General features: G+C 44.0%; 1 protein-coding gene across 7 annotated transcripts in view; it reads right to left on the bottom strand.

Moving 5' to 3' along the window:
* The window catches only part of LDAH (lipid droplet associated hydrolase), a 165,164-nt gene that overhangs the window by 31,562 nt on the left and 109,882 nt on the right, over positions 1–23,720 (bottom strand). For 6 of the 7 annotated variants that reach the window (XM_067544707.1, XM_067544708.1, XM_067544711.1 and 3 more), the window contains one exon: positions 6,329–6,569. In XM_067544707.1, coding sequence (XP_067400808.1) covers positions 6,329–6,569 — 241 coding nt within the window. Of the gene's footprint in view, positions 1–4,419; positions 4,517–6,328; positions 6,570–23,720 lie in introns of those variants that run through there. The other variant, XM_067544709.1, reaches the window with a different exon arrangement.

Here is a 23,720-nt window from a genome sequence, read left to right as displayed (position 1 = left end):
CCATGCTCCAGGTTTTTCTCCTTCCACTTCCACTCTGAACAGTGTATCTATCACCTGACTCATCACAAGTTTGTCAAACTAACTCAGCTCACAGGGATGACACCCCAGCAAGGTGAACACACAGTGTGTTGTGTACTTCTTGGAAGTTATCAACGGTTCCATTATCAAAACATCCAAGACTTATGAGTAGTATTTATGATGGGAATAAAACTGACAGTTTTTAATATGTTTTTTCTTCCAAAAAGAAAAATAATGAGGAGTATGGAAATAAACCAAATGGGAACTTTCCATATATATATATATATATGTACACGCATGAATGTACAGGGCATCTGTAGGAAAATAAACACTTTAAAAAGTAATAAAATGCCCTTGTTAAACTTTTCTCTCTCTTTCTTTTGGAAGTGGGGTACATTTAGAAAGCAGAGTGATTTAAAAATAAATATGACTGTAAATATATAAAAGTCATTCACCTTCCCCCAATAAATTTAATATAAGCATCCTATTCCTAAACTAGGAAAACTTCAATTCACTCGCAGAGAGAATAAAGCAGATGTGGTTTTTTTCCCCATCCATGCTTAAGTGCTGTCCTGGGAAGGTAAGTCGTCTGACAACATTAAGCAAACATTAACGCACAGGAAAATAAACAGTAGCAGAGGAAACATGAAAAATATGAAAGGCTGTTATTCTTTGGCCCCTTTTTCTGGAAAGCAGGTGATAAAATATTACCATGTTTCCACAGGTAAGGAAACACTCTCTTACGAGCCTCGCAAAAATACATATTACAATAATAATTTGAAATGTCAAACAGTGTGGCGCTCAACTGTGGGAGCACAGCAGGTCCTGCGGAGGAGGCTCTGTGACTGCAGGAGCAAAGGGGAATAAGATTTGCCATTCTGGGCCAGCCCACTGGACTGGGAATAACCTGTTCTCAGGGAAAGTTCTTTTCCTATCCCCATTAGTCAGAAGATAACAAGAGAGGGAGATCAGATGTTGTGCCAATCAGACTTTCCTGTCCCATCTGTCTAGCATCAGCTGTGATACTGGAGTAAGGTCTGTGGTGTGCAGAGTACATATAGCTAAATACTGCAATGAAAGGCAGGCTGTGTCCACACTGTGGTGTAGGCAGTGAAGGCACTTGGTAGTGGGGAGATGCCTGAGCTCCCCTCTGCCAGGGCCTTTCCCCGTGGGAAGGAAAGCCTCTGATATCAGGGAGGCAGTAGGACACCACACTGCAAAAATTAGCAGTGTAGACTTAGGAGGCGTTATTGGGCACGTAGAGAGCCATTTAGGGTACAGGGTGCTGTCATGTCTGTAACTCTACTCATCTAAGCAGTGCCTCACTGTTTACACTGCTATTTATACCAGTGCTAGCTGGATGTGCAGTGTCTGTACACTATAAATGCAGATCTGCCCTTAGAGAAGCCTAAGGGCTGCCACTGTGACTAACACTTGCAAGAGTGCACAAGGGTGGAGGGGAAAGAGGGAGGAGACTTTTCTCCGGGGGCTGCACTGGTTCCTACTGTACAGCTATAACAATCTGGTCCATACTATATAGATGTAACTTTCAAATCATGCAGGCAAGACGCTGATCTCCCTGATTTTACTTGTAACTAAATGTCACTTCTACATTCAGAATCTCGGGCTACCAAGGCCAAGGCAAATTTTGGAAAGGTTTCTCCATTATAATACTGGACTGGGTTATTTAAAGCTTACAGTATTATCAGAAGAAACTGCCCTGCTGTGTGGCCTTGGGTGACTTACTATAATTCTGTGTGCTTCTGATTTCCTTCCGTATTCTTTGTCTCGTCTGTTTAGACTGTAAGCTCTTTGTGGCCAGGACTGTTTCTTACAATGTGTCTGTACAGAGCCTAGCACAATAGGACCTCGACTGTGACTAGGGCTTTAGGCCATAATGTAATCTATAATAACATCATCACCACCACCACAGGAAAACTAGTTCCCTAAGTGAAGGTGAAAGGCATTAGCAGAACACTGTAGGCAATGCCTTCTTAACTTGGCCCGTCCAGAGGATTTTAGTTTACGGACTATTAGGAGCAGACCAGAGCACTTCAATGGAGCTGTGCCCATTTACAAAAGCTGATGATTTGGCTCATAATCTTTTAAGAGTTAAGACTTCCATTTCAATGCAAGCAAATAAGTTCTGTAAATGATACTGTCTTCATTTCAAAGCAAAGATAGAGCTTAAAAATAAGCTAATTTAGGTGCCTAATTTAGGCCCCTACATTTGAAAACCATTGTTATTGAGAATTATTTCAGCATTTAAAATGACAGACTTGTAAATAAACTACCCTTCTAATATACTTTTAAAAACATTTAAAATTAGTAAAAAGTCTGGGGAAGGTGGGTGTTGAATAGTTTTGAAAAGTTTTCACAATGCTTTTGCACGACAGGCTTAACTGCATGATGTAATTCAATTAGCAGTTCTATAATGGTTTAATCTCAAAGTGCTCTAACAACATTACTAGCAAGGAAGCTTCCCATTTTATATATGGGGAAACTGAGGCAGAGACGGGAAGTGACTCGTTCAGATAAAACAGCAAGTCAATGGCTGAGCTGCAGTTAGAATGCAGGAGTCCTGACAGCTAGTACTCTCTAACCACTAAACATTTAGCTTCCATAACTGGCAATAAAGGTAAAGCTTTCATAAATAAATCACATCATGTTGTTTTCTCCTGAATGCAACAAAATGAACTGTCTGTAGATAATAAATCACTATTTAATGTCTCTTTGTTTTAAAGAGAAACAAATCCTGGGATCTGAGCATTCCCAAACTTCCCCAGATCCAGACTCAAACATCCTAATTGACCCCCAGAGGTAAAATTCTCAAAATAACTTAATTGCCTAAATACCTCCATGTGCCTGAGACACTATTGAAAATGGGACATATGCGCTTTTGAAAAATTTTACCTTATGTCTATAATAAACTCTGTGGCTCAAGTTTATTTCTATGTCATTTTATATCCTCACACAGCCCTGTAGAATATAGTGAAAAGAAGATTATTGTTTCCACTCTTAATTTTTATGATGTTTAAAACAATTTCAAATGCTGTTTTCCAAGTTATGATTTTATCACTCCTCCCCATCCTTTCCAAACCACATAAAGCAAACCTTCCCCCCACAGAATTTTAGCTACTCCCCTGGTCTGTAAACAGGTTAAACAAACAGGGAGATTCCTCAAGAGAAGTCACAGGTTCAAGATCACAAAGGATGACTGCGTATATGGGCCATTTGGAGGTTTTTCTTGCTATTGTGCTTATCTGTATCTTCACTATCATCCAGACGTTAACCTCTGACCTACAAGCCTGCCTCTCTAAAAAGCCTTGCAGTGTTTACCCATTATGTAATGTCTGTGCTTTTGTGGAAATTTTACAGAAACAAATGGAGGAAGTTTGCCAGTCAAACTAGTGGACAATAAATCTTGTCCTATGCAGATAGAGTGGTTTACTGTCACCATAAGCCTCATACTTCTATGTCACTGAAGAAATGTTTTTAGATTTCAAAACATTAAAATGACAAAAATGTTCCAAAACTGAAGAATAAGGGAAGTTTTATAGTATAATTATTTTTATTAGGCAGGAGAATTTATAAATTAATTTTTCTGTGCTAATCTACTGATTGACCATGTTTCACATAATGGCAAGGTCAATCAAGTCCCATACTCAGTACTGTAACATTTCTTCTGCCTCTTCATTAGTGCAGGTTTGAAATGCTTGGTTCCAGATCCTAAAATCAGTTTGTAGTTTATAACATTTTTGCTTCAAATGCCTTTCCTAAAAAATATTTCAGTCTAAGTCTTTGATTATCTGGAGACAGTCCGTTTAACACACTGCTTTCAGGACTGTAGGCTGGCACCTTATAGGTAAATGCTTTTTATTTTATTATCTTGTCTTCCAATCCTTTCCCAGCCCATTTGTCTGTTTGTCTTCGGTCTGGAATGTAGATTGTAAACCTTTTGGGGCAGGGACTATCTTTTGTTGTATGTCTGTACAACACCTAACACAATATTTGACTGGGGTTCTAAATAATAATCAATAAATAATAAAGACAAAATGTTATTTTAGCTCACATGTAGAAGCAAATATATTTTCAATCAATAGTTGGGGGGACAAAAAGGAATGCAACCCTCCCATCTTCATACACTCATCTTTTTGGTTGACTATTCTCACTAAAGACCTCATTCTGCTTCCTTTGAAAGGAGATTTACTTTTGACTTCAGTGAAAACAGGATCGGAACTTAAAGCCTTGTTATAATTAAGTTTTATAAATCTCATTTCCTTTCAGCGGAGAGAAAACACATTGTTGTGACTAAGCTTTGGATGTGGTAACGAATCTCTGGCAGGTTAGTTTGTTTTAATGGACACATTACTTTTAAGGAAACTTTTACCATTTTTTCTTGCCCTTAATCATAGCTTTTATTGCAATTGCAGTAATTCAACAGATGTAGGTGCCAAAGGTAATATGTGTATTTTTAATGAGTCAACACACAAACTTCCTGGAAAGGAGAAACAAATTCATTTTCAGAACATTTCTAAACCATATTTAATAGCTTATTAAAAGGCAGAGTCAATCAGAACAACATTTTTATGACAGTTTCATATGCTACATTAGTTTGCAGATGAGTACTTGCATACAACATGATTTAAATAGGCCAGATTGCTGAGCTAAATGCATTTTTGCTAAACTGATGCCCATGCTATGATTCTGCTTCCTTCTATACTGTTTGTGAACCTACAAAAAGGCCAACGGGTTTGATCCTGCAAAACCTTACTTACTTGGGTAGCAGTAACCTATGTCTTTGAAGTCAATGGGCCACATAGCACCATCAGTTTCCAAACAATATTCTTTGCTGAAATCAATGGGGAATTCTGATTAAAAATGGATGGCATGATGCAGCCCAGTGAACTGATTCCATGAGTAAGGTCCACTTACATAAGGGTTTGCAAGATTGGCTTCAGAGGGCCAGATCCTCAGATGGTTTAAATCGACAAGTGAATGGAGCTACACGAATTTTACACCAGCTGAGGATCAGGTCCCAAATCTATAAGGTTGGACATCATTGGTTGCTTATGTCCGAATCTTCTCTTTGTGTGAGAAGACGTTAGATAAATTAAAGCAACTAGTGCACTTAGCACGATGAAAACTACAGAGATGTTTGCATCCTGGCAATGAGTTCTGGAACGGCTGGGGTACTGAGGGAAGGAACACAAAAACATATTGTGACCTTATATTTTCTTCCCAATTAGGATATAATAATCCCAAACTGATGACTTCTGTAAAAGGTGACATGCCCCTTACCTACATGCCTATGTGCTCCTTACCAACACCTTACCTATACCAAAGTGTTTACCTATACCTTACCTATACCAAGTGTTTTCACCTGTTAATTCACCAAAATATCTGGAAAACACCACAATATGTTTGATTTTCATTTTGGAATGCTCAGCAGAATTTGGGTGAACAATTCCCTACGTGAAAGCTGCTTTAGTCCGTAAAAGAAGTACAAAGTTCATACGTGCATTTTATTTTACAATATGCCAGAGCATATGAAGAATTTTGACTTTCTGCCTTTCCTTGGAGAATTTTGAAGTTCATAAATGTAAAGTATCAATGAAATTCCTCACATGTGTGAAGTTACTCATGTGTGTAAGTGTCAGCAGGATCTTCTTTTCTGGATTTAACAGCCGTTAAATACTTTCCCGTTAAATACTTTGCAGTGTTAATTACCGCCAAAAAGAAAAAAAAATTGACTGTAAATAAACATCCATGTCAAATGTCAAAATGTTCATTGTTCAAACTGAGTGAAGTGAAAAAAGTAAATAAAAACACAAAAGATGCAAAGTAAATTAGATTTTAAAATACATCCTTTCAATTAACATAAGGGGTTGCTAATAGTATAGATAAGGATTTTCTTTTTTATTATTGTTTGGGAAAATGTAATTTTAAACCTAACATTCTCCCTTTCAGAAAATAATTTTGCAAGACATACTACCAACTTCATCCATTCTTGATTCTGATAGGGTTCTTAACATTCCAATATTGTGGATCATTTTATGGATCTATTCAGAACACTATTTTATGAGCTGTTTCAAATTTCCCTGTATCCTTTCTAGAATTCTTAGCTTGAGAAGAGAAAAGGACATCAGGAAACAGACAAATCCTGCCTCTCTTTTAAAATGTATTCAGAGATTTGTTCTTGTTTTAACGTTAAGTTCATTTTTAATGAATCCTGCCCTGCACAGCACCCGTTCGTTGAAGCAGTAAGATAAAAAGCAGATATAGTAAAAAAGAAAAATATTCTGCTCACCAACACAATCCACACTGAAGAGATTTAGGGAGGTAACTATTGAGGCTTCATCTGGACATTTCAGTCCTCGCAGCACAAACCGCACCATGGAAGTTTTGACTCTTTCCGGGAGAAATGACAGCAGGTAGACTGGCATGTACAGAATGTAACGAAGCTTGCACAGTACAGGTGTCAGGAGCTTGCCTTGCGGGGATTGAGCCATACGTTCTATTGTTGGAAACAGCAGCACTGAGCGGAGAACCTGAACAGCCATGAGAAAGAGATGGTCAGGAAAGTCCTCTAGCACCATATCAAATTCTGGGAGAGAGATTTTTTTTAACACGTCTCCTTTTTAAGTTTATCAGATGCACTGTTAACTTGCAAAGATATTTATGTGCTACATGGAATGCCAGATTATTTTGAAGTGAGCAACTAAGGGCCCGATTCTGCAAGATACTGAGAGGCCTCAACTCCCATTGACTTCAGATCGGGCTCAAAGTACAATTTAGAAGCAAGTGGCCAATGCTATAAACATAGTCAATGGTTACGTAGAGAAGATGGTGATACCACAAGAGGGCAGTATATAGGAAAAGTAATTTTTTGTGTCTGTGCAGGTTTTTTATTTTAATGATTTCATGAGCTTTATTGTTTCCTACAGGAGAAAACTGATTTTATAAAATCACAGCTATCAAATCATTGTCTTTGCAGTAGGGAGTGCAACTACATAAAGGATGATCAAACCATAATGCAGTGGGGCTATAACTACAGTTAAAATAAGATTAGTAGTTATTTATTTGTATTACCAATAAATAGAAACTAAGAGCCATGGTCATGGACCAGGACTCCATTGTGCTAGGACACAGCACATTTACTGAGACTAGTATAATGTTGCATAATGCAGCTCACAATTTTGTACTATAATATATGAATTTTCAAACTGCATGGTGATTTTAATTCATAAGGACTGGAAATATTCTGACCTCAGCATAAAGAAAGAAAAAATAACATGAACAAACCATTAAGTGGAAACATTTAACTTACGTCTATTTTTAATTTCTATTTTATTGAGGAGGTTGTATAAATATTCTTAGAGCATATATTACAGAAAACATATTGTGGTCAAATATTCTTAGAGAACACATTATAGAAAATATATTGTGGGATGTTACTCCATTTTCAAGTAACTTGGACTATCAAACGAGCATTCATTTAGGAAACATCCTGTAAAGATACACAACTGCAACAGCTAGTAGTATTAGTACGAAGGAGGCAGAATAAACCAAAGATATGATGGATGTTACAGTGCTAGGTAATTATGGGAAACTTGCTGTGTTTCACAACATACTCTGCATAAATGCAGAAGAGGCAATCACTTACCTCTCTGCCCAGTTATCAGACTGCCCGGATTTCAAAGGGTTCTTTTAATTATTCCATACAGTGTACGATTTAGGCTGGGATTTTGTCTTTAAATTAATTATCTTTCCTGTCTATTAAGCCCAGATCCTGCAAACTGCACTGCCAGGGTGGATGCCTAGCCTACAGGGAGCCCCACTGACTTGGGTTGTGGTTTGGTGGCCCAGCCGTGCAGAGTAACACAAAAAAAATATGGAAAATGCCAATAATAGGCCACATTATATTTTCTATAATGTATTTCAGATAGCACTTTGAAAGGGTTATTTATGTTGAAGGCATAAGCATTTTAAGAACCCCCTACACTTTCCAGCTGATACTACCTTGATTTGGACAAAGAAAAATACACTCTCAGTGAAAATCAATCCTGGGCCTCTTTTTATTAAAGGCAACCAACAGCTGGAGTATTTGCGATATTTCAGCTAGGAGCTGAACTCAAACTCTAGTGATCTAAAGCAGATTTGACCCATGTTCCCAGCCACACATTAATCCTATGACATTACAGTTTATAGATACAGGATTAGCTGCTTTGAGAAAAGTTGCTAAAGCTTAGAGGCAAGAGAAGGAAAACCTAGAAAGCAGTTATGTCCCTTTCTCTCCTGTGCTATGCTGCTGCTGTATATATATATATATATATATATATATATATATATATATATTTAAATTGTACTATATCAAGTTTAAAAGGTGGAGTTAAGAGGGATTTAAGGGCACATTTCTTTCTTTTTTTGTTTTTTCACACAATACAAAGAGAGCTTTAAAATATATGTATTTCTGAGCCATTTATCAACTGTTCATTAGTTTTCTGCTAGCATCCAGATCCTGGATTTTAAAGTCTGTATTTGCCAGATTTGTTTAAAGACACAGTTCAATTTTAACTTACTTGCAGATACCATGAGGATAAAACTGACAAAAATAAAAGAGATAATTTAAAGTATCTTATTAAGTTGGCACAAATACTCATAAAAGCAATACGTTGCTTCTGTTCCATGCAGAATCCGCACTGGAACCCCACTGACTTGGGACATTTACCTTCAGTTTGAATGTATACTTACTGCAACTAATCAGAATGCAAGTATCTAACCTTTACTACGCTTATGATATTTTATTAGTATTTGAAGTGTTAACAAATCTCACACGATATACAAAATACTACATTTACACTAGTAGAAACCATTTAGAAGAACCAAAGATATTAATACATTTCATGCTACTAAAATAACTAAAACTTGCGGAGCCAGTTTTTAAATGTCAATCAGGCAGCTTGACGATATAAAGCAGTGTATAAGTGCTAAGTACTATAATTACTATCATCCATATTAACTAAAGCATATAGGTTTACTTGTCCCTCAGTGTAAGGAAATCATTCTTCATACTTTGGGAAGCCAATTTCTCATGGTACTCATCAATCAAAAGACAAAGAAAATATTATTATATAAATAGGCAATAAGTCTAGTGCAGGGGACAAACATTCAGGACTCCTATGTTCTATTCTATTCTAGATTGTGCTGGTGACTCTCTGAATCTCCTTGGTCAAGTCACTTATCCTTTCCATACCTCTGTTTACCCATCTGTAAAATGCTTATACTCTTACACTTTATTGGAGTGTTGTGACAAGAAATGCTATTTATAAAGCATTTTATAGTCCTCAGTTGAAAGGTCCTATGAAGGTGCACTGTTTCAACACTAGAGATGATACATGCACTTGCAATTAAAAGTAAGTTATGTGAAATTTTAAATACACATGTTCTCTCTGGTTTTGTCCCCAGCCAGCATGCTGTGTGTTCACCATAAACTTCTGACTTAAATATCTAAGGCTCAAAGACGTGGATGGTTCAACAGATTGGTAATAGGATGCAGATCCTTTCACCTTTTGGTGTCCAATATAAATCTTGATAGCAACTGTAAGTTTTTGCCATCTGTCAGCTCTTTTGTAGTATATATGAAATGGACCAGTGTTCCTAATCCAGTTCCTAATAGTGTGCATATGACTAATAGAAGCAACAGGCAACCTTGCTTGGTAGCATGAACAAGGAATGAACTGGCATAGAATCTGATTACATTTAATCATATGTCCCTTCAAAACAGCCTGACATTAGCAGGTTTCCACTGCCACTACCTATGGGATTTGGTGTCCAATACTATCAATCCATAGCTTTTCAGGTACATGTATGTCACATCCAAGATCCAGTCCAGACCAATGAGAGGTTGTGTCACCACCTGTCCTATAACCCTGGGTGCTTTATAATGCTTTGCTGTTATATCTCCCAAGCTGGGCCATTCACAAACAGCCTAACAGGATGCAGGTCACCTCCTGTGCAAGCTGTAGCCCTGGCCCAGCAACTCTGACCCCAGAACCTGACAGCAACACTCCAGTCACTCCAATCACACTCCAGCTTCCGCCCACCTTGGTTACTACTTACAGGGTGGCCCCAACACACTCCCAGTCCCGAATTTTCTCCAAAAACATGTGTTCTGCACTGTCCAGCCCTGTCCTGCACTGTCTTTTGCCTGTGTAAAGAGTCAATGTTCAACAGCTTGCTACTTTAACTGGAGTTACCAAGCAGTTCATTTTAAACACAACACTGGATTGGTTTAGATTAAAATATAAAACAAGTTTATTAATAAAAGATAGGCTTTTAAATGAATTCACGTATCAAGTATTAAAGTCAGAAATGGTTACAAGAGAAATAAAGATAAGTTTTAGCTAGTACAAAGCATTTTAACAAGCTGCACTTGGTTCAAGGCAAAATCTTTACCACATGTTCCCAGCAACATGGCTGACCATATTCTGAGGTCAGGATCTCCCTCCAAAGTCAAAGGTCTCAGGTGAAAGAGTGAGACAGAGATATTGGAGTGTTTTTGCTCCTCACTTTTATAATCCAGTCACCCTTTAAAAAGCATTTCCCTGAGGGTTACCCCTAGATAAAGTTTGTTCCAGTTGCGAGGACGGAGACATGAAATCTTGTGGTGAAAGAGGTTCCATGTAGTTGTTTGCTAAAATGCAGATCCATCTGTTTCTGCCCCACTTCATTGCTAAAGTCACTTGACAGGTGACTGCCAATCAACTTTGATGACACCAGGCTAGCGGCATCAATTTGTCCTTTGTCTTTGAGAAACCGGTTTACCCACTCCCCAAACTTGTCTGGTAAACACTCTCTAGTCCTAATTTCAGTTTACGTTCGTAACTCTTAATACCCATTTTGTACATACATTACAAAAGACTACTGATGATCAGCATGTTATTAGTTTTTAAATGATACCTCACAAAGCATATTTTGCACAAAGATTATTACAATAATGTGTAGGGTGGGAATACAGGGGTGCTTTCAATCACAATGTAATCCCTGAGCTCAGTTACAAGATCAATAGATTTTTATAAAACAAATTATAGGGAAATTAGATATTTAAGGGCAAGAGTGAAACCTTAGGGAAGAGATTCATATCACAGAGTAAGGTTAATTTCAAGTTTTTCTTTATGCAGAGTCTATAAATGCCCTACTTTGAACACTATGACTGGCTTCAGATGATCATTCAATATTAAATGCTATCCTTAGCATTGGGTTGCTGGTCTAAAACAATGAAAACTGATCTTGCCTGTAAACTATGAATAAACAGAACATGCATCTCTATTCTGATAGCTTGATTTTCCCAGGAGAGGGTAAAGTGCAAACAGCAGGGATGATGACAATTTAAAAAATAAGTAGAGGTGGTTGGAACCTCCACTTCAATTAAGCCAAAATGTTTTATGGGGTTTCTGTATCGATGGAATTTTATCTAAAAGGTTTTTGGGCCAGAGAGAAACAGACAGACTCGGGCCTTGTCTTCACTGCTAAAGAAGGTGTATTTTTTACCTTGGGGTAACTAACATGCATGAGCGATCCTGAGATAAAAACACAGTGAAGACAGGGCACTCTAGTTTTACTGCAAGGTAAAACAGGCAAGGTCAACAATGCCCCCACTTGGGGTTGACAGACATACTTATACTAGGTGGTTTAGTATCACACATGCATGCACATGTAAAGGCTTATTATACTGATGCTTCCACATTTTCTAGAGGTATGGTGAGGAGATCAGAAGAAGAAACTCAGAAATACTTTGCACTAGTGCCTCACACACAAAGCACTTTAAGAACATTCAATAAGTGCCATTCGAGGTCGAGTAGATATTACTATTCCTTTAACAGATGGATAAGTTGTAGTATTGATAGGTTAAGACCAATGTTTTAAAACTTGAGTGCCACTTAACTTTAGGCACCAAAACAAGTGACATGGTCTTCAGAGGTGCACATTTCCCACACCTGCCATGGGAGCCAATGGAAACTAGATATGCTCAGCTCATCTGAAATCAGGCCACTTACTTAGGTGCCAAATTCACTCACACAGGTAAAAACATGCCCAAGGTTACTCAGCAAGTAAAGTGGAAGAGTTGGAAATAGGACCCAGGACTCCTTGTACCTTGCTTTTACTACTTGATAACAATGCACTATACACACACACACACACACAGAGGAGAGTGCTAGAGCATATGTACAGATACTGAAATGATAAAAAGGATTGTGACACCTTTTTTTTTTTCCTTTCAAAGAAACCTGACTTGCCAGAGTAGGTGAATTCTGTTTTAAGCCCATCAGGTTTCATCACTTGTGTATCTTGGCTGTAAATGGACAAGTTATCTCTGTGTATATCATTTCACAGAGATGCTGCAGTTTTAAAACAGCAATGTTCTAGTCCATTGACAAAACTGTGGTTCCCATACTGTCAAAAACTGGAACAGGCTCAGAAACGACTTGCTAGCTCACTCTATGTTAGTGACAGAATCAACGGCGGTTGCGATTCACTTCCACTTCTAAGGGAGAAATATTCTGAAGCTTGTTTGGCTCTTGCTGAAGAACCTGTTTTAAATTATTTGGGGTGCACAAATAGTTAATGTAATCACAGTTAACCATAAGAATTTAGGACTCAGATTCCATACCAGTTATGTAACTCACAGTTTACAATGAACTTCAGAGATCAAATCAGCTGGCAGAAACAGGAAGCAATCCATTACTTTTTATAACTGATCCATTACAGTGACCCACGTTCAGTATAACTGCATCCAAGTACGATACTAAAATTCACATGCAGATCCCGTAGCCACACACCATCGATCCATATGAAAAAACATTAGCATGCAGAAATAAGGCATACTTTGAAATCACAGGACTGGAAAGAAACACAGTGAGGAAGTTTCATAAAGCATTCTTAATAGATCACTGAGTCCTTCAAGAATCTATGGAAACCAAAAGCTGTTTGTCTGTCAGAAATAACACTTATTTTGATATATTTTAGTTCATCCAATGTATTAGTTTATTATTCATCTGTTGCCTTGGCAGAGGAAAAGCCATTATCTGTCAGATGAAACCTACTACATTTTTCAAAGATAACATAATGATGTACTTAATGGTAATCTACAGTCCACATTTGACTTGAGAGTGTCACATTAATCAACATTTCTTTTACTCAGCATGCAGGAACCTGCAGGCAAAATCCCTACGGTCACAGAAATATACCCTACTTTATTAACACAGCTGTGCAGAGAAGGTATCCAAGTTAACGCACATGACAAAACAGACATTTTCTTATATTTCTCTCTCATCAAAGCAAGACTTTCTAGACTCACCAATTCAGTTTGCTCTCAGTCAATATTTTAAACACTTGCAATCTCATTTGAAATCTACACACAAGAACCTTTGATGAGATACTGTCATTTTCTCTGAATATAAAAAGATTTTTAATGCTCTAAATGAGTTTTTCCTTGTACTATATATTTAAAGTCAGTGTTTTTGTTAGTTATATTAGCTAGCCATTTACCTTAACATTAGATATATACAACCACAGTATTTTGTGACAGGGAACAATAGAATTAGGACACAAAAAGATTCCAGGAAAGTTTCTGAACAAAGATACAAATATCTAAAAATTATTTGGCTTGGTAATATCTTACTACATGCACACATATCTTTTTCCTGTGGACCTTCTATGCCCCAGGATGGATGCTAAGCATTATATGCATAATATGATATAAATATTAATACTTTGAACTTATATTGAATCTTTCAACTCAGGATCTCAAAGTGCTTCATAAAAATTAAGCCACACAACATTCCCATGAAGAAGGTAAGGCTTATAATTCCTATTTTACAGATGGCTAAACTGAAATATAGGGAAGTTGAGTAACTTGCCCAGTGATACATTCTGTATAAATGAAATAGCCAGGAATACAAACACAAGCATCCCAGCTCCCAGTCCCCTGCTGTAAGCACCAGATCGCACTCCTGAATAAGTGGAACTGCTAATGTACAAAGTCAGCAAACATCCTGAAGGAGAAAAAGCATGTTTGTGTAATTAATCCAAACTTTGGAGGAAAAGAGTGTTGTACTGTTCAGGAGTGCCAGTGTGTATTCTTGTGGGTGGATAGTTCAAATAAATTCTTATGTTACCAAATGTAACCCTTCTGTAAGTGCTTTTACATGGAGCAAGATGATTTCCCACTTAGGACACACGTTTTTTATACATCCAATTTCAATTTTCTACATTTTGCATTTATTAATAGCCCAGTTTTCATCTTGGTACTGGATCCTCCTCAGTTTCATTATTCTCTCCCTCCCAAATCTCTCATTTTGCAGCATGTAACTAATGTTAATGAGTAATGGTTTAGTGTAAGTGACAGAAAGAGGCACATTGCACACATTTTCCATGAAAGTCCTTGGCACATGAATAGCAACCTCATGCAGAGCATAAATTGTTTCACAAGTTAGCTTTAGCTAGCTAGTCTATGCAATTCTCAGGAAATGCACAGTTAGGAAGCAAGTGTCAAAACTGTAAATTACACACATGACTGTCTTCTAATGGGATTAAGGAATTCATGCTCCCTAGAAAATGTACACTTCTTTGTGTGTATTTAACTGCATGATGGCAATGCTTACTAGTGCCACTTTAGTAAAGAGTTTGCCACCATTACTCCAGTTTTCAGAACTCAGGGACTAATCCTGCTAACACAGCTCATCACAGGACCTACTAGTGTGATTAGTTATAGGAATTCTCAGGGTAGTGATTCCTATACTCAGTAATAACTATTGGCAAGATCAGAGTGAAGATGCACTCACGTGTGGCCCTGAGCCCTGCAAGTCATCCATACACAGCTCTAGCGGGAGAGACGCAAACATTCTCAAAAGCAGAATTTATCTCCCAGCATCTGCGGCGTTTAGTAAAAGACAAAAATGAATTGTCTGGCTGCATTTTTAAGAAACTCCCTTCCCCGAAGCAAATCAGTACTCTGCTTGGGAGCAGTGGTGTGAGGACAGCAATATGGCAGTGTACTGGGAAAGTGCTTAGACAAAGATAAAAAGTTATTTACAAGTTCAGGACAGTAATTTTTTTAAATGTACATATGCATAAATCCAAACAACTGTGCTCAAGATAACAACATTATGGCATAACAGCAAACCAACCTTAGGTGAGACTAAAGAGTGGTTGACGTACAAATTGCTCAAAATCCCATTTTACCAGCTAAGCTTTGGATATAAAGGTGCTTGACAATTTCTAAGATGTCAGCCATATAGCATTAGGCTCACGGATGCTCCTGGGCCCCAGTCAATTCACCCCCAACCCACATGCAAGCCTACAATTCTTTGCTGGCTAGATTTAGCAAGGTCAATAGATCCCAATGCAGAGCTGTGTGAAACATTTGCATCCAGTCTCGGATACAAGGTTCAGTGTGTGGATGAACCTCAATCCCTACTTGTGAAGGAGTGCGCATTTGCTAAGATTTTCTGTGCAGCTTGGAAAAACAGGGTTACTTACCAGTAACTGTTGTTCTTCGAGATGTGTTGCTCATATCCATTCCATGTAGGTGAGTGCGCGCCCCGTGCATGAGCCTGCGGAAACTTTTCTGCCCTAGCAACCGCAGCAGTCGGTCCCGGCGCCCCCTGGAGTGGCGCGCGCATAGCACGGTATATAGGGCACCACCGACCGCGCGGGCCCCCAGTCCCTTCTTTCTGCCGACTCCGACAGCGGGGACGGAGGGTGGGTTTGGAATGGATATGAGCAACACATCTCGAAGGACAACAGTTACTGGTAAGTAACCCTGTTTTCTCTCTTCGAGAGTTGCTCATATGCATTCCATGTAGGTGATTATATAGCCATACCTTTGGTGGTGGGAAGGAGTCAGTGGCGCGAAGTCCTTCTCAGCACGGCTCTGCCAACTGCTGCGTCTTCTCTTGCTTGTTGCACGATGGCATAATGGGAGGTGACGGTATGGACCGATGACCAGGTTGCAGCTTTGCAGATATCCTGCAGGGGCACTCGTTCCAGAAAAGCCGCCGAGGTGGCTTGGGCTCTGGTTGAGTGCGCCGTAATCGGTCCCGGGAGTGGTACCTTCTCCCTCTCATAGCAGGTGCGGATGCAAGTGGTGATCCAGGAGGAGATGCACTGGGTGGAGACGGGTGAGCCTTTCATGCGGTCTGCCACTGCGACGAAGAGTTGCGTGGACTTCCGGAACGGCCTGGTCCGGTCTATGTAGAAAGCTAAGGCTCGCCTGACGTCCAGTGAGTGCCATCTCCGCTCCTTCTCCGATCCGTGTGGTTTGGGAAAGAACACGGGGAGAAAGATATCCTGGTTATAATGAAACTGGGACACCACCTTAGGCAGGAAGGCCGGGTGAGGTCTCAGTCGCACTTTATCTTTATAAAACACCGTGTAAGGAGGGTCTGAGGTTAGGGCTCTTAGCTCGGAGACCCTTCTAGCCGATGTAATGGCTACCAGGAAGGCTACCTTCCATGACAGGACCAGAAGTGGGCATGTAGCCATAGGCTCGAAGGGGGACCTGTGAGAATAGTGAGAACTAGATTTAAGTCCCAGAGAGGCAGAGGTTCACGAACTTGTGGGAACAACCTCTCTATTCCCTTGAGAAACCTGATGGACATCGGGTGAGAAAATATAGACCTCCCCTCCACTGGGCAATGGAAGGCCGAGATGGCCGCCAGATGCACCCTTAGGGAGGCCAGGGCAAGGCCCTGCATTTTTAGGTGTAGGAGGTAGTCTAAGATGGCCTGGATGGTTGAGTCCAGAGGCAAAATGCCACGTGACTGTGCCCAATAAGTGAAGCGTTTCCACTTTGCCCGGTATACAACCTGGATGGAAGGTTTCCTGCTCCCCAGCAGGACGCTTTGGACTTGTGCAGAACAAGCCCTCTCTCCCTCCGTTAGCCATGGAGCCTCCATGCCGTCAGGTGGAGGGAGTCCAGGTCTGGGTGGAGCAGGCGACCCTGTTCCTGGGAGAGGAGATCGTATCGTCTCGGGAGCGGGATCGGTGTGGCGATGGAGAGGTCGAGCAGCATACTGTACCAGTGCTGCCTCGGCCATGCCGGTGCGATCAAGATGATATCCGCTCTGTCCCTCTTGACTTTCAAGAGCACCTTGGGGAGCAGTCGAATCGGTGGAAACGCATAGAGAAGTGGCCCCGACCAGTCTATCAGGAACGCGTCCGAAATGGAGTTCTGTTCGCGCCCGCGCAGGGAGAAAAATAGCTGGCATTTCCTGTTCTGTAGCGTGGCAAAGAGGTCCAGATGGGGAACTCCCCACTTGCGGAAGAGAAACGCTGTAACCTCCCCATGAAGCGACCATTCGTGGCGGGGTAAGAACGACCTGCTGAGGCGGTCTGCCTCGTCGTTCCTCACCCCTGGGAGGTGAGACGCCACCAGATGGAAATCGTTTCTCACCGCAAGGTCCCATAGTTGCAGCGCCTCGTGGCACAAGGTCGAGGAGCGTGCCCCCCCCTGTCTGTTGATGTAGAACATCGTTGCGGTGTTGTCGGTAAGGACTTGCACCACCCGCCCCTTGAGAAAGCGGAGAAAAACCTTGCAGGCTAGAAGCACGGCTCGGAGCTCCCGAATGTTTATGTGGAGCAATCTGTCTTGCATTGACCATTGGCCTTGAGTACTCAGGTTGTGGGTAATGTGGGCCCCCCATCCGATGTCGGAGGCATCTGTAATCAGTGTTACAGAGGGGACCATGTCTGCAAATGGAACTCCTTCCATCACGTGTCTCGGGTCTGTCCACCAGTTCAGGGACGCTAGGACCTGGGGTGGGACAGTGACTATCTTGCCCAGAGAATGTCTGGCTGGGGCATAAACTGACGCTAACCACCCCTGCAGGGGCCTGAGTCTGAGACGAGCCAGCCTTACCACATATGTGCATGCCGCCATGTGTCCCAACAGCTGAAGGCAGCGTCTGGCTGTTGTCGTGGGGAATCTCTGTAGCTCGAGTATAATGTCTGTCATAGCTTGGAATCGGGGTAGTGGAAGGAAGGCCCTGGCCTGTACTGCATCTAGGGTGGCCCCAATGAATTCTATGCGCTGTACTGGGGTCAGCGTGGATTTCTGCTCGTTTATGAGCAGCCCCAGTCTGTTGCATGTCGCGCACGTTAGGGCTAAACTGTTGGTTACATGGAGTCTGGACCTCCCCCGAAGTAACCAATCGTCTAGGTAGGGGAAGATTTGGACCCCTTTGCGCCGCAGATAGGCCGCTACCACCGCTATGCACTTGGTGAAGACCCTGGGCGCTGAGGAAAGGCCAAAGGGGAGGGCTGCAAATTGGTAGTGGCCACCAGCTACCATGAACCGTAGGAAACGTCTGTGGCCAGGGAGGATAGACACGTGAAAATATGCGTCTTTCAAGTCGAGAGCGGCATACCAGTCCCCAGGATCCAGTGTGGGAATGATGGAGGCTAGGGAGACCATGTGGAACTTGAGCCGCCTGATGAACCTGTTGAGGCGGCGGAGGTCCAGAATGGGCCGGAGGCCCCCCTTTGCCTTGGGGATAAGAAAATACCGGGAATAAAACCCCTGCCCCTTTCCATAGGTGGGACTTCCTCTACTGCCCCTAGGCGGAGCAGGGAGCGGACCTCCTGAAGGAGGAGTTGCTCGTGAGAGGGGTCCCTGAAGAGGGACGGGGTAAGGGGAGAGTCTGGTGGGAAAGCCGAGAGCTGTAGGGCGTAACCTCTCCGCACCACACTTAACACCCAGCGGTCTGAGGTTATGCCTCGCCACTCTCGGAGGAAAGGCCGAAGCCTGTCTTTGAAGGGTAGGGTGAGATCCTGGTCGGCTACGAGGGCCGTTAGAATGGCAGAGGTGCCGCTCCCGAGCGTACCATCAAAAAGGGCGCTTGCCATTTTTGCGCGGCCCTGATTGGGAGCCTTTGGCCGGCCCAGAGCGATTTCGGCGGTTGTTCTGCCTGAATCGGTCTCCGGTTCTCCTAGGTTGAGGTTGGCGGGGGGGCAGCCTAGGAGCGGTTTGTTGTTGCCTCTGGGGTTGTTGTTTACCCTGGCGCCTCGTCGCTTGCGGCACATACAACCCCAATGATCTCAGGGTGGCCCTAGAGTCTTTCAGGGCGTGCAGTTTGCTGTCCGTCTTATCAGAGAACAGGCCTGTGCCTTCAAAGGGCAGATCTTGAATGGCCTGTTGTACCTCGTTCGAGAGGCCTGAGGACTGCAGCCAGGACGACCGGCGCATAACTATGCCGGACGCCATGGCCCTACCCGCCGCATCGGTCGCGTCGCTGGCAGACTGCAGTGTAGCGCCCCCTACTGTTGACCCTTCCTGAAGCACCGTGGTAAAGTCCAGTGTGAGATCTTGAGGAAGGGCCGACGTAAACCGCTGGAGCGAAGACCACAGGTTCAAATTATAGCGTCCCAAAAGAGCCTGGTGGTTTGCTATGCGGAGCTGAAGAGCAGCGGTCGAGTACACCTTCCTCCCAAAAAGGTCTAATTTTTTATACTCCTTATTTTTGGGAGTATTAGCCTGGGCACCCTGTCGCTCCCTCTGATTAACGGCGTCTACCACTAACGTGCCCGGGACTGGATGGTTGTAAAGGTACTCGAAACCCTGCTGCGGTACATAGTATTTCCGCTCCGCAGTTTTTGAAGTTGGAGCCACCGAGGCAGGAGTCTCCCAGATGGGCCTGACCAGTTTCAGTACCCGGTCATGTACTGGGAGCGCAACTCTAGACGGGCCTGCAGAGGCCGGGATACCAAAAATGGGGTCCTCCTCCTCCGAGAGCTCCTTGAGGTCTATTTTAAGGTTGTCCGCCAGCCTTTTAAGGAGTTCCTGATGCGCCTTAAAATCAGGCAAGGGGGTCCTCTGATCCCTGGACGTTGTATCAAGGGGGGAAGAGGAGGAGGACTGCAATAGTGGACCCGTGGAGGGCCCCTCCAGAGGGTCGGACTCGTACTCCGACGACTGTTCCTCCCCTTGCGGGCGCTCCTCCTGCGGTCCGCCCTGGGGTGGGGGAGGAGGCTGAGGTTTTGAGGAGGAGGGGAGTGACCCTGTCCCCTGAATTGTCTGAGGTGGCCAAGGTCCCCAATAAGGCCACTGCCATGGGCCTTGCCCCCATGTCGGTACCGGGCCCGGTACCGGGTAAGGTGGCATGGGTGGGTGAGCCGGGCTTGGAGATCTCCGGCTCTTTTTGCGTTGCCCCTTAGATGGAGACGGGCTGCGCGATGAAGGGGAGCGGTGGTGGTGCTTGCTGCGTCGGGGAGACGGAGAGTTGCTGGAGGAAGAGGAGTACCTCCGCGATTTATAGCGGCGTTTGCCGGTGTGGCCCCTAGGACTTCTCGAGCGTCGTCTCTCCGTGGTAAGCTGCGGTACCGGAGAGGTGTCCGGTGCCGAGGCGCCCGGTGCCGGGGCACGCTTGGGGCTACGGGAGCGAGACCGGGAGACGTCCCGGTGCCGATGGCGGTGCACCGGGCTGCGAGAGAAGGGCCTTGGGCGCTGATAGTAACGGCCTTCCCTCGGTACCGAGGCCTCGGAACGCCCTTGGTGCGCCGCATCCTTTCTCGGTACCGCCTGACGCGTCGGAGAGCAAGTTGGCGACCTTGATCTATCTCAGTACCGTATGATGTCTCTCGGTACCGGGGATCAGGGAACGGTGGTAGTGCCTCGAAGTCTGCCCTGATGCTTTCGAGCATACCGGACTAGTTGATTTGTGTCGGTACCGCTCTCGAACCCTCGGTGCCGAAGGGCGATGCGGGCTCGAAGTAGGGGCATCGCGTGACGAACGGCGGGATGGGCTCGGGGTTTGGGAACGCGAACGGGCCCTATGTGGCGGGGTGTCCCGTTGCCTCTCTCCGCATGTTGCCGGGGATCGAGACCGGTGCCGTGGCCCACCGGGATCCGCAGTCGTTCCAATGTCGGGGAGTCTGTAGTCTGTGTCGGCACCGGAGCCGGTGAAGGGCGGTGCCGAGAGCCAGAAGACGAGCGGGAGCGGTGCCGTGGCTCTGACGTCCGGGTCTTTCCCCGCCGTGTTGAGCGGCGCCGGGGCTCCGAAGCTCTTGTATCGGACGCGGAGCTCTCCCGGGAACCTCCAGAGCACCCACGGTGCTGTGCCTTGGAGGAGCTCGACGACTCACGGTCGGAGCTGGGGGGGGAGGATGTTGCTCTCCCTCTCCCCGACTGTCTGGGGGGAGACACCGAGTCCCGTCTCGACCTCCCACCGGAGTAGCCCAGCGCGGGCTTACCCCGAGACGCTGTCCCCGATGCCCTCGGCCGAGGGGGGGACGGAGGCGTGGGCAAGGCCATGAGGGCTCGTGCCGCTGAGAACGCCTTGGGCGTCGACGGCCCTTGTAGAGGCGCTCCCCCACCCCCCGGGGTCGGGGAGGCTCTCTATGAGGAGATGCCGGTGCCGGGACAATTTCAACGGCACATGGCTGGGGCATCTCCTGCATCACCCCCTGCTGTACCGGTCGCAGGGGGAGTCCATAGATACGGCTGTTGGCCGTTTTTTCTTCTTCGGTGCCGTCTTAGGCGGTACCGATGGTGTTGCTGTCGGTGCCGATGGTGCGCTGCGCACCGACGAGATGCTCGGTGCCGTAGGTGATCTGGACGGCTCCGAGTCGGGGCGAAGTGCCGTCTCCATCAAGATCGCCCGGAGTCGAGCGTCTCTATCTTTTTGAGTGCGGGGTTTGAATGCCTTGCATATGCGGCACTTGTCCTTGCGGTGTTGTTCTCCGAGGCACCGAAGACAGCGATCATGGGGGTCGCTGACGGAGAACACCTTACCGCAAGCTGCACAAGATTTAACCCCGGTGGAGCCCGGCATGGCTCCTAAGGGAGCCCCTAAGGGCTAACTATTTACACTATCTTAATATCTACACTAACTATGTACTATAAAAATAACAAAGAACTTATCTACAATATAATGGTTTAGGTTGCTACTTGCTAAAGGCAAGGGGCAGACATTCCACTGACCGTCACGGGCGGAAAGAAGGAACTGGGGGCCCGCGCGGTCGGTGGCGCCCTATATACCGTGCTATGCGCGCGCCACTCCAGGGGGCGCTGGGACCGACCGCTGCGGTTGCTGGGGCAGAAAAGTTTCCGCAGGCTCATGCACGGGGCGCGCACTCACCTACATGGAATGCATATGAGCAACTCTCGAAGAGAGAACCTGAGAGTCCCTGTGACATCCTGTGTCTGAAAACAACACCCCCAACACTCCCATATTCACCAATGTCATGTAATTATGATATATTCTGTACAAGGTATTATTTTAAAAATCTTGATCTGCTAAACATTAACATCCTGTTGGACTGTATGTGCTACCATAATATGTGAAGTTATAAAATATTGTAGTAAAGGCTACTAGAACATGTTGTGAGGTGGGACCCACCTAAACCAGCTTTTCAGGTACAATAATGAAGTGGCCAGACATGCTAATGGCCAATCAAGGAAAGATTCCACTACGAGGGGTTGGTTACAGTGAAGGCTTCCCTGTAGGATGTTGCTTGATCAATGGAAGCAGCCGCCACCTCACATGCATGGACTGTTCTAGCAAGCTGGAACAGACTATAAAAGGGGGAGCACGACATCATTATTTGGCTTCAGTCCCATACAACTGAACACCTGAAGAGTCATCTGGAAGACAAAAGGACTTTGAAAGGACGGAGGAGAGTCCCAGGCAGAGAAGGTTGCCTAGCCTGCATTTAAGAGACTGCTTGTACCAGCTAACAAGGGTGAGACATTGCTAATTGTTAGTGTGTAGAACTTAGATTGCGATCTTATGTTTATTTCATTTGGTAACTACCTTTAATCTCTTTACACTTACCACTTACAATAAGTTAAAATCAATTTTCCTATAGTTAAAAAACTTGTTTAATGTTTTATCTCAGCCAGTGTGGTCTTGAATTGGAGTGTCTAGAAATCTTAGCTCAGTAACAAAAGCTGTTGCATGTCTTCCCCACAATGAGGGGGGAGTGGACTTATTAATATAATTTTGGAGCTAGACTCCTTTTGATGCAGTTCTTACAAACTGTGGAGGAGTGATTGGCTGGTGCCTCTCTATTGCTGGTTTGTGAGTGGCTAGGCAAGGCACTCAGATAACTCAGTTGGGTATGTCTCTGCCTGTAGATGGGTGTGTAAGTGTAGCTTGCTGACAGCATCACAGAACGAGAGGCAACCTAGGTTAACATTCATGCAGTATAACTGGATGTGTTGTTCTGCATGCTGTTGGGCTAGGGGATAACACCGCCTGGAGGGGCTTGCTGCTTGTCACTAGCAAGGCATTGTGAGGGACAGCCCAGGCTGGAGAATAAAGAGGCCATGGTGCTCCCACAGTTTTCAGATTGCACCCTGGGTGACCCTGTCATCATCTCCTTCCCTGCACCCCCCTCAACAAGCCCAGGACCATCATTCTAATCTTAAACATTATCAGGAGGAGACAGTCCACCTCAATTGCTTTCTCCTAGGGCCTGGTTGGCCCCCTCCAATTCCAGACACAGGCCTTTGGCAGGAGTGGTCAGGGAGAAGGAGGTTGCAGACGACTACTCTTCTCTGTCTTTGTAGTAAGATCTTGAGGGGCTAACCCTTAATGGACAGGATGCATCCTTCTCAATAGCAGTGCTCAGTAGAATTAGCTGACAACAGGAGCAGAATACATTTTTGATGCACTACTAGAGACACTGATGGAACTGTC

This window comes from Emydura macquarii, unplaced genomic scaffold (genome assembly GCF_026122565.2).
Source record: "Emydura macquarii macquarii isolate MOO-44397 ecotype Brisbane River unplaced genomic scaffold, CSIRO-AGI_Emac_v2 contig_1027, whole genome shotgun sequence".
In the NCBI taxonomy this organism is placed as follows: Eukaryota; Metazoa; Chordata; order Testudines; family Chelidae; genus Emydura; species Emydura macquarii.
The sequence above is the reverse complement of the archived record's forward strand: the minus strand, read 5'-3'. Positions and strand labels throughout refer to the sequence as shown.